This window comes from Camarhynchus parvulus, chromosome 3, assembly GCF_901933205.1.
Source record: "Camarhynchus parvulus chromosome 3, STF_HiC, whole genome shotgun sequence".
Classification (NCBI taxonomy): domain Eukaryota; kingdom Metazoa; phylum Chordata; class Aves; order Passeriformes; family Thraupidae; genus Camarhynchus; species Camarhynchus parvulus.
In genome coordinates, this window is record NC_044573.1 from 58,167,945 (window position 1) to 58,182,912 (window position 14,968).

A 14,968-nucleotide genomic window follows, 5' to 3' on the forward strand; every position below is an offset into this window, starting at 1 on the left:
TTTTACGTGAGTTGGGGTATGATTTACCACAAAGTGAAAAAACAGTCATGTTCTTAATTGGGGCAGTTTAGCAGAAGTCTCTGATTTAGGTGGGCAGCCTTAAGATGTCAAAACATTGTAGGGTGGTGAACTGCAACTCCATGATGGTGTAATGCTTTCACTGAGATAAAAATCTTTATGTTCAGCTTGGTCCCACATCATGATTTTAAGATCAATATTGCTAAACTCTGTCTGGTGTGTGGGCATACACTGATCATCTTGAGGACTTTGGGAATTATAGCGTCCTGTGGTGGGTTTGGATTCTTTGTGCTAAAAGTTTGGAAGTTTAAAGTTTTATTCTTTAAGCAGACATAGCTCCTTCAGTCCACAGTTAGTTTTATAGATTGAAACACACTTTGACATGTTTCTTTAAAATGCCCCTTACTGTGCCTATAAATCTAATGATCAATTTTCTGCTGTTTTTCATAAATGCACTTAGCAATATTTGTAGTGGAGTAGTTCATCTCAACACTCTATTGTGGGTGACGTTTTTGTATTAGCATAATCTGGAAATTTCCACTGCCTTGTCCTACTTACCTGTCCTCAGCAATTATTTGTGTACAGCACAATGTTACAAAGCATCTCTTTACAAAGTCTCTACAGAAAGAGTGACTATCTGTTTTGGATGTTGTTACTAATTTTGTGCTTTAATCTCAAGTTTAACTATTTAAAAGTAGACACAAACATTTTGTTATCACCATGCATTTGGAAACCATTGCAAATACAGGTAAATATCAAGACAAAATTCTTCTGCGTAGAGCATTTCTTTTACCTCTTCATGTTCGGAATGTTTTAAGATTTCTGAAGGGTACAAGAATATACCTCATTCACTTCACTTGTTACAAGCATAAATAATTAACACAAGTGGAAAACACAGATGATGATCACTTGCACTGTATACAAACTTTTTGTGACTCAGACTGTGTTTCCGTAGGAATTAATAGGTGAGAAAGAGAAATTCAGAATATTTCAGGATGTGCTTGTGTTAGAGAACCATAACGCCTTTGATAAACACAAGGGAAAAAAACACACACACACCTCTCAAAGTGTTTTTATTTTTCAACTCCATTGTAGAAATATTTTATATACAATTTACAGTTCTGATGTCTCTGTAGTATAAAATATGTTCCTTTTGCATTTTTCTAATCAATACTATTACTATTATATATATACCACATCTAATATTTCATGTATTTTAGAGTAATATAATATATTAGTTTTTACATAATAAAAATATATTCTGTATTTTGAAAGCCTGGCTCAACAATGATGATTTAATTCACTTTAGAAAATTTTATGTATCATTTTTATTCAAATTTTATTGGCACAGAACACTTGACTGAAAAACACAAATTTGAAAAATATACCCACATACTTAAGCAAGGAAATAAGTGAAATCACTGAAATTTTCTTTCTTCCAAGCACTGACCCCTTTTCCAAAGATCATCAGTTATACTTTCAGTCTCAAATACTGGCAAAAATGTCTTTAGCCTCAAGATCTCAGAAACTAATTCATTTCTTTCTTGGTAAAAGTCAAGCCCAGCTAGCAACTCCACATCCCGAACACGTGCAGAATGAGCCTGAACTCTTTCTTCAACCCATTGAGAAAGTGTCTTATTTTCCTCTCAAAACAAGCAAGAACAATGTTCAAACACATAAAAGGCCCTCTGTTGTTTGGTGGCAGTGTTAGGCAATTGCCAGTGCTTGATCTGGTCTGACAAACTAAAGGTCTCCAGTTGGTAAAACTTCTTTCAGGCTTTCCAAGACATCTTTACAGCCTTGCTTTTAGGGATCTCATTTAAACATAATCAAGCAGATGTCTCTTCTACCTGATGCCAGCAGTTTATTTACAGACACGAACAGGACAGGGCTGCTGGGATAGTGTCTCAAGCTGTTTATTTTTTCAGCATCAGTCTCATTACATGATTATGATAATGGAAAGATGCTAACAGCTCACTGTCCAGGCAGCAGGCCAGAAAACTTAATGTTACAGCATACTTTATAACCTTCTAGACCAATTACATGAAGCAAAAGCATACTGACAGTAGTTCTATCCAATCACCATAAGCACACGTAGCTTTGGTTAAAACAATGCTTCCTTATTTCGAATACAATACCCGTTTATAAGAGACAACACACAGAACTCTATTCATAAGCTTAACCTTCCTAATATCTTGCTAGATAAACTTTTTGCAACTTAGAAAGCCTATACAAGCACTAATATACAGCTTTTATTGTTCTATTCACCCATATCTTTTCTACAGTTTAAATAATTTTTTCTGCTGCTTTAGCACTGTTCACAATTCTGCTGTATCTGAGGCCTGTCTTCTGCAGTTTTCCTAAAGCCCTCTGATTTTATGGATTCCCACACTACCCACCTCTCCACTTCCACAGTGAGAGACAAGAAGAATTATGCTGTTGTCTGTGTCTGTATAAGTTGGACTGTTCTGTTCCCCCTATCATGTAATGGTTCTGCCCTGGTTCTCTCCTCCCTCCCTTGTGCTGCCAGTTATCCCAACTCCTCCCCAGTTGCCTTGGAGACTAATCCTTTCTCAAATGCCTCCCCGGTGCCCTGTCTGTCACTCGGCACTCCCACCCTTCTCTCTGGAAACTTCCAGCTAGAGCGTCGAGTGATTGGCTCAGGGGCCGGGGCTCCACCCTCGAGTTATCCCCATTGGTGTTCTCTCTAAGTCAATCTTTTGTATCCCACTCTCCTCTGAAACCCTATTCGTCCAAGGACTGACTCTTCCCCTGTCTCCCTCCCTCCTTATAAGCTGTTGCAACTTCCCCCTCTTTCTCTTCGTTATTGGTTTCCCCTGGTGCTCAATAAGCTTGGATTGGCCACAGCTGGAGAGCGCTCTCTTCTTTTTCTGCTGACTGTAGCCATAAGCCAAGCCACGTCCTACCACAAGGTAGCGCTGCTGTCATAGCACGGGGGGTTTGCCTTAGGTGCTGTCCCGAGCCACGGAGATCGGGATAGTGCTCCCCTACTGCTAGCGGTGCTGGATAGCTGCCCGGGACGTCCGAGAAGGACCATCATTCTTCAGCTTGACCACTTCATTATGCTGACACAGCAATTGTGACTTTCAGGTACAAAATGCATGAGCCACGTTTCAAACACACACGTAAGTATAGTTTTAGTTAAAACACAAATTAGCTGCACTGCTCAGGCCAGTCAAGCAACAGGCACCTGACAACTCACAAAAAGTCCTTACAGCAGTTCAGTCTTGATTGCTGGACGGCAAGAATAGTTGCTGGTTAGACGGGGAATACAATGGAAATGCAACCACTAATCAATCCAAAACGTTATTTTCTGTTCTTTCACTATAAGGATTGTTTTGCAAACAGCTGGTAATTTGCTTTTTCATTAACAATATCCACTTCTGAGGCAAATGATTCATAAAATTTATATTACTGCCAAACATGATGAATATAAAATGAGAAGATTTGGGGTTTATTGCTAAACTTTAGAAATTACAGTCAATTTCTAAATTGTAATGACTAATTCATTCTATTAATTAGTCAACCCTCCAACTTCTAAAAAGATCTCACTGGGAAGTTGTGGATTATCCACGCTACAAATGGGGAGACACAGAAATTGTTTCCAAGTAGAGCAAGCTTGCACCTGTCTAGAGTTATGAGTTCAAGGTTATAAATAAACTAAAAACTTTCTTTGAAGATCAGTTCAAGTCTGTGCAGCTGTACTTGTGCAATTTATATTTATATTTATATTTATATTTATATTTATGTGAAATAAATATTATGTATTATATATAAACACTGAGTTTAAGAACCTTCTGCAACCCAGAGTTTGTGGAATAGGCTCTCAGCTGCCTCAACAATACATATTACACTCAGATAATGTATTTTGTTTGCTACAAGGCATAAGGTTCACGCTGTTAGAGGTAAGCAGAGATTTAATTTAATTCAAGTATGAATTTTAACTGCAGAACCATCCATCCAAATGCCTGGATTTCTCATAGAGGTGGAATAAGCAACTGAAGGAATTTTCTATTAACTGAAGGGAGTAACACTCAAAGTCTTCTGATATCTCTAAAGTAAGTTTATTCTGCAGTCTTCCATAAAGATACCTCATCTCCCTGTTGCCTGTGCTGCTGTTCTCAGCCCTTCTCAGGTGACAGCATTTCCCCATCCTCTTATCTTACCTCCCTTTCTTCTTCCTTGCTTCCTATCATTAGTTTCCAGCTACCTCTCCTGGAGCTCCTTGCTCTTCTGGTGATTGCTTTAACTCTCAGCTCACTCTCAGCTCATGGGGAATGAGTTAATTCCATAGACTGATAAAGATTCTCTGGATGACTAAATTTCAATGGGAATCAGTTCCCAAAGTTCGTCAGCACACAGGAACATAGAACTATACTTACAGCACAGCTTTCAGTGTTGTCAGGTCGATGAGGAATGATAAAAGACAAAGCATCCAAGGACCCTGAACAGTTCAGTGGAGTATAGGATGTGTTGTTGCAGCTCGTCAGAATCACATAGTAATGGGTTGGGACAGGGATTTCTGTATTGTTTACATACCTACAAAACAAACATTAGTTAAGGCATTTTTTGAGATATCAAGTATTAACACCACTGATACAATTAGAAATTTATACAATTTATCTCAATATATATCTTTCAATACTATATGACTTGAATTTATTTTGTAATTGAAAAAAATACCTGATGGGATACACAACCTCACAATTTATTTTATGAACAGCCAAACATACATGGATTACTCTGTCTGCTACAAGCAGTCCCACTGAAACAGGACTGCTTAATATGTTCAATACTCTATTTTGCCAGAGCCAGAGATCTCTACATCTGGAAGAGTGAGAATAGAGCATCATATTTGCCCTTCATTATATGAAGAATTTTAACCATATGAATTGGAGGAGAGTGATGAGAAAATTAACTTCTGACTCCTTGCCATTGAGAAATGCCAGAACAGTGATTTGTGGCTGTGTGCTGTTGAAATCAGTTTAGGATACTCAGTTGAAAATGTCTTTGCTGCTCTTTTCTGACTATTCTGCAAATATGGTCACTCTTGTGTATAAAGAGCTAAATGTTTCCCAGGCTTTTTTGTTGAACAAAACGCTATCACTGAAATTATTATACTTCTTTGTATGACTGCCTAACCATGCTGACTAAAACATGCTTATTCCAAACTGGAGGCAGCATTATGTGGTCAGCTGGGTATTACAGCATTTTGCTTAGAAGGAAGTTGTAGTCCCTCCTCCGTTCCACCCTCCTATTATGTGGCAGGCTGATTTTCCCATTCTCAAAGCATTTTTATCAGATGTGGTCAAATCTAGCCTGAGTAAAACATCTCCAGTGATAGATTCAGCTGTACAGCTGCATCTTTCTACTCCATAAATGCTGTTAGTCTCAGAAGGTATTTTCCCTAATCTAAGTTTTCCTAATTCTGTTTTTATTTCCTTGTATCCTTATTCACTGACATAAATAATTGGTCTTTATAATTTATGTGTAAACATGTCAGATGTTGCAGTAAGCTGTGTAAGCCATAGTTATGCAAAGGTACCTCTCAGGAATGTTACAGTTTGCATTTCCAGTTATGTGATTCAGTGAAGGCAAACACACAAATCTGACCTTTGAAGAAATACATCAGTTTGAGACAATAGGAAGAAACAACAAACAGGTGAGTGAGCGTAACATCAAAGTGAGAAAATCATGCTCAAGCATGTCTTCTGCCTGTTTAAAAGTCATATTCTCCCAGCATTTCTGATGCAGAGGCCCAAAATCTGAAAATCTAGGCATCATCTTGGGAAACTAATTACTACAGACTAATTACTAGTCTGTACCTTTGCATGTGTATAGAGATACACATGTAACTGCACAGCTTTTTTACTCTTTACTTCAATTTCCATGCGACTGTATCTGTTTGCAAGAGCAATTCCTCTTGTATGAGTAATAATGGATATAGGATTATGAAGAGAATACTGCATTCTCCATGATACTTGTTTCTTAGTCTTTTTAAATAATAGGGGGGTTTTATGTGGAAACACTGTTGAAATAATATAGAGTTTGACTTCTGGCTTTTCTATGTACTTACTGCTTAATTTCATCAGGGCTATCAAAATGGCCATCATAATTGTAATCAAACACTGGTCCACTGATAACGTTTACCCCATTCCTTTCTCTAGCATACTTCTGAAGAAGCACATTATGGAAATAGTCCCAGATGTCTGTCATAAAAAGAAAATAAAAGCAAAATTAATACCAATTTAAAGTAATTGCACCACTGAAGAAAAATAGTGCATTTGTGTTTTCACTGAAGATTAATTTTAAAAAGTTCAGAACTAAACTCTTTGTTACACAAAATTTGGATTTAATCAAAAGGGTCGTACTCCACTTGCCATTGAAAGAGATGCTGTAAATGCCACTATAGTCAATAGCAAGGTAAATTGCACTACTGGAGTGTATATTGATTTGTTCTAAAGCTGAAGCTACAAACCTACAGCTGAGAGGTCACTAATTTCTGGCTGATGTTCCTGATCAGTGTTCCAAATAGCAGGAACTGACATAATGATTTTGTGAGAGGAATACTCACCACCTGAGTGTTAGTTTAACTGTCTAGAACTCATCACTAGACAATTTGGCTTATTTCACTGACGTTAATCAAGAAAATGCCATTTGTAGGATATAAAATAGTGAGATTATCCAAATATTTACAACTGGCATGGCAAAAAAAAGGGGTTTGGGGCATTGAGGGCACCTCCTATTGATTTAGCTGTTGCTTATGGTCTATAGAAACTTCTTGTTGTTTTCCTTGAAAAATTAGATTTTTCACAGTCTGTGATTTATTTGGAAGATTAAAAACACTTAGGTCTTCTGGATCTCCGGTTTTAATATGAGTGAATGAATAATTGAGGTCTGAATGTAATAGAAAGGTAGTTATATAATCCAGTTTTTTCCACCTTTTTCCTTACACAATTCCTCTTTTTAAGCATTTTCTAAGAAAATTAGCCTAGGCCTAAGAATAAAACAGGATCATAAGCAGTTATAGAAAATTTCTTATCAATGATTACAAACAAATGTGAGTCAGGCTGGATGGGAAGACATTTTATTATTGCATAATGAAAACATCTGTTATAGAAATAGTGTTGCGAGATTAATATTGTTGGGGTTTTCTCTTCAGATTTTGAAAAAAAAGTGCCAATTGCATTCACCTTGAGCATTTTCCCAAGGGAAATTTTTATGAGAATTTCATAGCTAACATTTCTTGTTAGAACAGCCCAGAGGAGAAGAACAGCAATTTCAAAAGCAAACAGGTATGCAGAGATAAGCAGAAATCAGATAAGACTACACAAAGAAAAAAAAAAACATATAATTGTACTATAAATTTTCAAACATCTACTCTTAAAATGTTCAAGGATATATTCACAACATCTGGATATACAGCACGCCATGCATTAATGTTTTAAAATTTTGTGATAGCTTTATCAAATCCAGAACAATAATTATAGAAAATTAATCATAATTAATCAGAATTTTGCAACCTACCTTTGAAAGCTTTATACATGGGAGCAATATTGCTGGTGAGTAAGGCGTCATACTGTTCAAGATCAGATGAATTGTAGTCTATATAAAAAGACCAAAATATAAGTGAATGGAACACTATACAAAGACCAATTGATTCGTATGTCACTATAAATTGTAGGTACATGTAGTTCAATTACATGTTACATTTGAGCATGAGTGTATGATCCTATTGCAAACATATCTCCAAATTTGTTCAAAAAATCTACTCAATAAATAATAATTACCAAATTTGAAAATAGGAAATGAATATTTATGCAGTGGAAGAGGGACAGCCTTTCCTTCCAACCCTCCACATCATTCCAACCGGTTTTCATCACATTCAAGTTGTTCCATGTTTTAAAAAACCCTTAAATATTCTAAACCAAAAATATTTAGATACAAGTAGCAGCTGCCCTACTTTTGGTCAGTCTGCAAACACTGGAAACCTTTTTCAGCCCAACATGCTGATCCAAAGAAGTTTGTTTTGGTGTTTGGGTATATGTTTAAACATAAGCTGATTAAGGCTTTCTAAGGTCTCTATAAAAAGAACCATGCTCACTGGGAGGATAGAGGAAACTGTGGGTCAAGGTCAGCCCTTCTGGGTAGTCAGAACACTTTTGGCTCCAAGCAGCAGGGATTCTAACATCAGGCCGCAGACAGTCTGAAACAGTGGGAGGAAGAGGAGATGTGTTTTCCTGTGAAAAGGAGAAAAAAATCTTACACCCACGGCTGTGGCTAAGCCAATGCTTTGTATGGTTTTACTTTCTAGAATGGACTTCATTGAATCTTCTCCTATTTTCATAGTGAATCAGGTCTATGCAAGTAATGGACACTAATGTTTTCTGGGTAGTGTTTTTCTTCTACTTCTGTTTTTAGGTAATTCAGGGAAATCCGTATGCACCGTGTAAAACTGTAGCAGCAAAATAAGGTTACACCTTAGGCAAAAACAGATTTCACATTCGACTCATTTGTCACTTTTACATATTTCTGGAAACACAAACTCAATGTCACATCCTCCTGGAAAGCAGCTAGTACATAAAAATGGCACTATCACCTCATCTTGGCATCTGAGGATGCAGTCTCCATAAGAATTTGTGCTGCTGAGGAGTTACAGATAAAGAAATCCACAGTAAATTTGAAACATTTTACTGGCTTTAGTAACTCACCAAAATATGTTAACATGCTAAGATCTGGCCAAAAATGATTCTGATGACTATAATTCTTTCTATAACCTTCACTTTTTTTTCCTATAACCTTTTCTACACACTTTTTCATAATTTTACAATAACATTCAACCATCTGAATATGCTTTTTTGTGTTTAACTCTTTTTTTCATCCTCAATACATGTAACATTTTCATTTTGGTAAGACTGGAATATATTTTCCATTATACCTTTATAAACAGAAGTTAAATGTATAACTTGATTTTCAACACATTGTTTCTTTTGATTAATTAAAACCAAACAAAAAAAAGAACTGTAATGTTCTTCTTCTTGTGCCTCTTTTTACTCCTTGATTTAATTTCTTTAGTTTCTTTCATCAGAATTCAAGTAGATGCCATATTATGGTCAGGTTGCATATTAATGGAAAACATATATACCACATGGAATGAAATATAAAAGACAAAAGTCTTCCTTTGACTCCTGAGCAGATCATGTGTCAAAAAAACCTAACCAAACAAACAAAAAACCAAAAAAACATTCATCACCAATTTGGCTCCTTCTATTTCAGGTCAAAGAACCATAATGTCTCCTGAAGAAAGCAGTTAAAACTAAAAATTGGCTGTGCCTATCACATCATGAATTGTCCTTTTCAATACCATTTATTACTTTTTGATGAGCCAGTAATTAATGTCAAGAAGCAAGAGTTATTTGCATTACATAACAGAATTTGGGCATCTGCTGTGGTCTCCTATGTCAAATGCAGCCCCCTTCAGGTGCATTTGTCTTTTTGCAAGAAAATGTGCCTTCCTCCCTGGAAGATGAGTATAAAGCCTCGAGAAAACAAATGTCCTTCAATATTAAATTTCCTTATTCCTGAGAATAATAAGTAATTAAAATGCTGACATCTTTGATTTAAGATCTGCAAGTGTATGTTATTCATCCAGTTTCAAAACTCCCAAATCACGCCAAAGCCCAGCCTGCACTACCTAGTTTAATATTTAAGCACTTCTTTATAGCTACATAATGATGAGATATACCCCAACTTACAAATTGTGCAAAGCATTGCACATGCTGCATCCAAACATAATTAAACCAGGGTGCAATAAAAATTCTGTAGAAAGGGCAACTTTCTGTCATTGCCAAGTATTGCAGCCAAACCTCACCATCAAAGGCATTAGCTCTATCCCTCTGTCCTTCCACAGTTGTTATAAATTACAAAGCCTATTCCTCTTGATTAGCACATGTAATAAAAAATCATAATGTCAGCTTACTGTGCAAGTCAGTGTATGAGCTCTTAAACTCAGAGCCTTTCACTGTTGTGCCTCTGACACTATTACAGGTGGAATTTATGATTTCCTAATCTTCCTACAGAAAACATACATCACTGTATTGGAGTCTGCTGTGATCTATATCCTCCAATACTTCAGTCTCAGTCATTCACTGCTTCCCACAATGTTGCATAAACTGCTATAAGATACTCCAGCAAAATATGTATTTCTCTTAATTTAGATGTTAAGTTGAGCAAGAACTTTCTTTATACACTTCCAGTATCTGAAGGGGACCTACAGGAGTGCCAGAGAGGGACTCTTGGTCAAGAACTGTACTGATAAAACAAGGAGCAATAGGTACAAATTGAAAGAGGGGAAATTTAGGTTAGACATTAGGAAGAATTTTTTTCACGTAAGGGTTGTGAGACACTGGAACAAGTTGCCAGGGGAGGTTGTGGATGCCCCAACCCTGGCACTGTTCAAAGCCGGGTTGGATAAGGCCTTGAGCAGTCTGGTCTAGTGGGAGATATCCCTGTCCATGGCAGGGCTGGATTGGAATTAAATTATCTTTAAGATCCATTTCAACCCTTTAAACTTCTATGATTCTTTGCTAACTGAGAGTTTGTTTTTCACCAAAGGAAAACATCTGGAAAGTTATTTGGGTTTTTGAGCATTTTTAAAGCTCAATATTAAGAAGACTGCAGCTCTGATGGGACTTTTCAATCTTTTTAAAGCAAAATCAGACAAAAAATATGCCCACAATTTACTAGTTTTCAATTGGGCACTACACTTTTATTGAAAGGTTTAAGGGCAGATCTTCAAATATGAAGTATAAACAGTTCTTGTTGAAATGGACATTTGTTTAAATGACTTTTAGCCTTCTTAGGATTGGATTAATGATACTTCAATCAAGATAGTGAAGAATCAGTAGAAAGCATGTAGTGAAACTTTCTGAAATACTGTCATTTTAGCAGCATACTTTTGATTAAAATAATTTCTTCATATTTGTACTGCTGAAATAAGAATTCATATAGACATCAATAACAGCACTCTTCAGACAGAAGATTCAGTATAGAAACTGCTTCCTCAAGGCAACTTAGAAAAAGGATCAAATTGTAAGGGCAAGTAAGCCCATGAATGTCCATTAGTTTACCGACCCTGAAAACTCAAACAATTTATTCTGGATCTGCATACCCTTGAACACTCAGAAGTTCATTCAACTACAGTTACATTTTTCAGAAATTATATCACATAACAGAGAGCAAAGAACACATATGCACTAGTGCAAACTGTCTTGTAGAGTTGCATAGAGGGTATTTAATAGGTAAAAGGTCATGGCACTCATCGGAAAGCTTAAAACTTCTGATTTGGGAAATCACAGCCAATCCTGCTTCTCCACAGGAACTGACAGGAGAGATGGAGAATTGTCTTGACAGCATATCCCTTTTACAGGACAGGCTTAATGGAACCAGGTCACCAGCAGCTCCTACATCTTTTGTGTCCCTAACTGATGAGTGGTGCTGAAGACACCAGACCAAGGCTGCTGCCAAGACCACCTCAGCGTGTCGCCGTTGCCAGCCCTGCACCCATTCCCCCAGCACAGCAGTACCCTGGGCAGCAGCGAAGACCAGCTATGGTTGACCCCACAAAGCCATGCCTGCTTTGCAATAACCTTGGGCATTGGAGTAGCCAGTGCCCCCTGAAAAAGCAATTTGATGAATTTAGAAATGACGGGGGAGAACTGCAAGCTCTTCCGGGGGGTCAACAACAACAAAAAAACTAAATGGGGAGCACCGGCCTGCCAGGCGTGCAGACACAAAAAGAGCAGGCCAAGGGAATAAAGGAAGCAAAATAAACCAAGTGCACGGTAATGTTAATATTTCTGTAAGTGAAGCAGATGCTTCAAAGACCACATCTGCTGGTCCATTGTTGAAAGTGAAACAAAATAACCTTTGTCATGATTTGGGTGAACCTGTGTTAACCACGTCTTCTGTCAATGAGCCTTACAGGTTACAGCTGACAGAATCACTCCACCTGAAGGACACTGACTGGCATTTTGTCTCCATCAACCCAGAACAGAAGGGTACTTGGCACCGAATTCGTTGTAAGTACATCGTCACTGGGGACACCAAACACATGCCACATGAGATTGAAATTGCTCCAGGACCTAACAAACGGTCATTCCCATTTCTCAAAACTTTATTTTAAGATAGCTAAAAGTTAAATGATATCAAAGACATTTTTTCTGACACAAGTGCCTTAGTCACATGGCATCCACCAGCCATTAAACTGGGTTCCTGATGAGTGGACCACATTTTTAACCCATTAGATCCCATATTTAAGAGTAGTAGAGATATTTGATAACCTACAGGCTTATTCACAGTGTATGCAGTCCACAGTGGCATCCGGATATCGTAGCTGTATCCACTCACATACTGATGATGGGAAAGGAGGCAGTAGACCTTTTCCTTCTGAAGAACTTTGGGTCTCCCATATGGCAAATGAGATGAGCTTGCCTTCTTTACTAAAATTTAAATAATAATTATTGATTTATTCTACTATAACATTTTGGATGGTACAAGGGGTTAAGAGAACAGACAAAAATTGTTAACGAAAACTTTAGCAAATACAAATAGATCCAACAGTAAACCTAGTCGTGGTTCTTTAGGCTTATAAGTAGAATTAAAAATGTAGAAAATAGTTTTCATATTATGCTTAATGTACAAAAGTCAATAAAATATATCAGACTTGCAAACTCTTGTTTCTTTGAAGTTTCATACCAATGCAAATATTTTGAATTTATCTTGCCAATAAAACTTACATCTTATTTGACTAGGAGGCATTACAATGCTTCCCAAAATTTCCAGAAACCCCTTAAAAAAAAGTAGAAAGAAGTATCTATGGGAATTTTTGATCAGAGAAAGTTAAAGTTATGGATACAGGGTGAGGAGCAGGAATTATGTCACATAGCCTGACAGTGCTCACATTTTCTTCAAGACCATTGAAATCTTTATGGTTTTCTCCAAACTTTTAATGGGATCCTATTCCTATATATATATATGTTGCTATGACAGAGTCCCTTAGCATTTTTTTAAGACACGAAAAGGAAAAATTAAAAAAAAAAATGCTTCTGACCTGATTTTCCTACTTCACTTTCAATTGTAATTAATGTTGCAAAAATTCCCACTGAAACCAGTGAAATAAAATACAAACCAGGTGTGGATTTTAGAATACTGCTGCTCTTTTCAGTTTTTGCTACTCACTTTCTTCTGTGGTGAGATTTAACCTCTTGTTTAGCTCTTCTGTTGACCCAACGGATATCTGTAAAAAGTCAGAGAATTGTTCAAAATGAATCCATTGTTTAGAAAAAAAATGAAGAAAGCAGAACACACTTGACAAAGAGGATTAAAAGACGCCAGAAATCCCTATTTACTTGTGTGCAATTGCATCCCAGGTCATCTGTAGGAATCAGACTGGAAACTGGACATAAAGAGGGAGGTGAGACTTCCTTTGGATGTGCAGGATTGTAAAAGGGTTTCTTTAAGAGGTGATTCAAGCTGCCATGTGTTCCATTGTTTTCTGCTGGTGCTATATGCAGCAAATCTGTTGAAACATTTGAAATTTGTAAACATATTTTAAGACTAAAACAGTATTTTAAAAAGTAATTATCTGTCCAAACCTACTAATCTCGTAGTAATTTTTAAAGGTAGAAGAAATAGCTTATTCCATTATTTAAACTGTTACAGTAACTACTCCCACCAACTTGCAGTTTTTTAGGTCTGAAGGTTCTTTGTTATCTTCCACAGCATCAAGACTTGGTAACTATAAATTTGAGTACTGTTGGTACAGTTTTATACATTGTCACAACATTCACAAGATTAGACAGTTTAATGCAAAGTATAAATGTTATTGCAAGTGCATCACATTGTGAAACCTAGTAACCTACTGCATTATTGTGTGATGCTTTAATCCATATTTTCTGAGGCTCATGCTTCCTAATTGTGCACTGCTGGGACTACAATGGTTCACCCTAAGTTATGAGCAAGAGCAGATACTCTCTGCAAGATTCTTATCCACAATTCCACAGGCATTAGTTTGACAGCAAACCCATATGGCATGGTGTGGTTCCCTCTGATTCTTTAGTGGAATTCTTCTGCAATCAGAAAAAACCTTCAAGGCACAGCAACTTCTGGAAGTCAATTTCTTAGCAGTGTAAAGAAGGCCTAAGAGCATGGCTTCAGTGTTTTGGTTTTGAATGAATTCACTCAATTTTTATTGATATTTATCAATTTTTTTAGAACTTTATCGTCTAAAGTACTGGATTGTTTCTACTCACCACACATAAGGTTGTAAACCTCAATGTTTTCAAAAGCATCCACTTCTGTTTTCTCTTTAAAGCTTGGGCCATATGCTAAGAATATAGCCTAGATTGTAATAGTAATAATGAAAAAAATAGTTACCTAAAGGAAACCAAAGTCAAAACCAATTCAGTTGCACTTTATGAAAACTGGGACAATGGAACAAAATACAGTCTTTTCATAGTCACAGAAGTTAAAAGTACAGGCTTATTCTGGTAAGGAAGGCAATTTTCTGCCATTGCACATAATTTGAAGAAAAATGCAAAGCAAAAATTCCCATTTTAAACTATATAATGAATCTCATTTGGTTTTGGGGTTTTTTTAATACCTGTTGCACTCAGAAGTCTTTGGGTCACTTAAGAGTCTATGGCCATGGTTAAAGCAAGGAGCAGGGAACTGCAGAGGCCCATTCCAAACTCAGCAAAGACCTGCATCTGTACGACCAATGGCACAATGCAGTGCTGGGCAGCCCTTCTGTAGCCTGCAAGCCTTGTGGCAGAACACTGATACTATGTACAGACTCACGGGAGTTTCTGCTGCATTGTGAGCCTCCTGAACTGCCTGCCAGGAGATATGGGAAACATGACTAACAGGA

At 37.0% G+C, this 14,968-nt stretch overlaps 1 protein-coding gene across 1 annotated transcript in view; it reads right to left on the reverse strand.

Annotated features, from left to right (window-relative positions):
- Nucleotides 1-1,411: 1,411 nt before the first annotated feature.
- Nucleotides 1,412-14,968, reverse strand: part of ENPP3 (ectonucleotide pyrophosphatase/phosphodiesterase 3) — a 37,205-nt gene continuing 23,648 nt past the window's right edge. The window contains exons 17-25 of the mRNA XM_030945569.1: nt 14,352-14,439; nt 13,449-13,618; nt 13,279-13,336; nt 12,385-12,539; nt 8,144-8,279; nt 7,567-7,644; nt 6,116-6,248; nt 4,422-4,578; nt 1,412-1,661 (exon numbers count right to left, since the gene is read on the reverse strand). Coding sequence (XP_030801429.1) covers nt 1,437-1,661; nt 4,422-4,578; nt 6,116-6,248; nt 7,567-7,644; nt 8,144-8,279; nt 12,385-12,539; nt 13,279-13,336; nt 13,449-13,618; nt 14,352-14,439 — 1,200 coding nt within the window. The 3' untranslated portion in view covers nt 1,412-1,436. The remainder of the gene's footprint in view (nt 1,662-4,421; nt 4,579-6,115; nt 6,249-7,566; nt 7,645-8,143; nt 8,280-12,384; nt 12,540-13,278; nt 13,337-13,448; nt 13,619-14,351; nt 14,440-14,968) is intronic.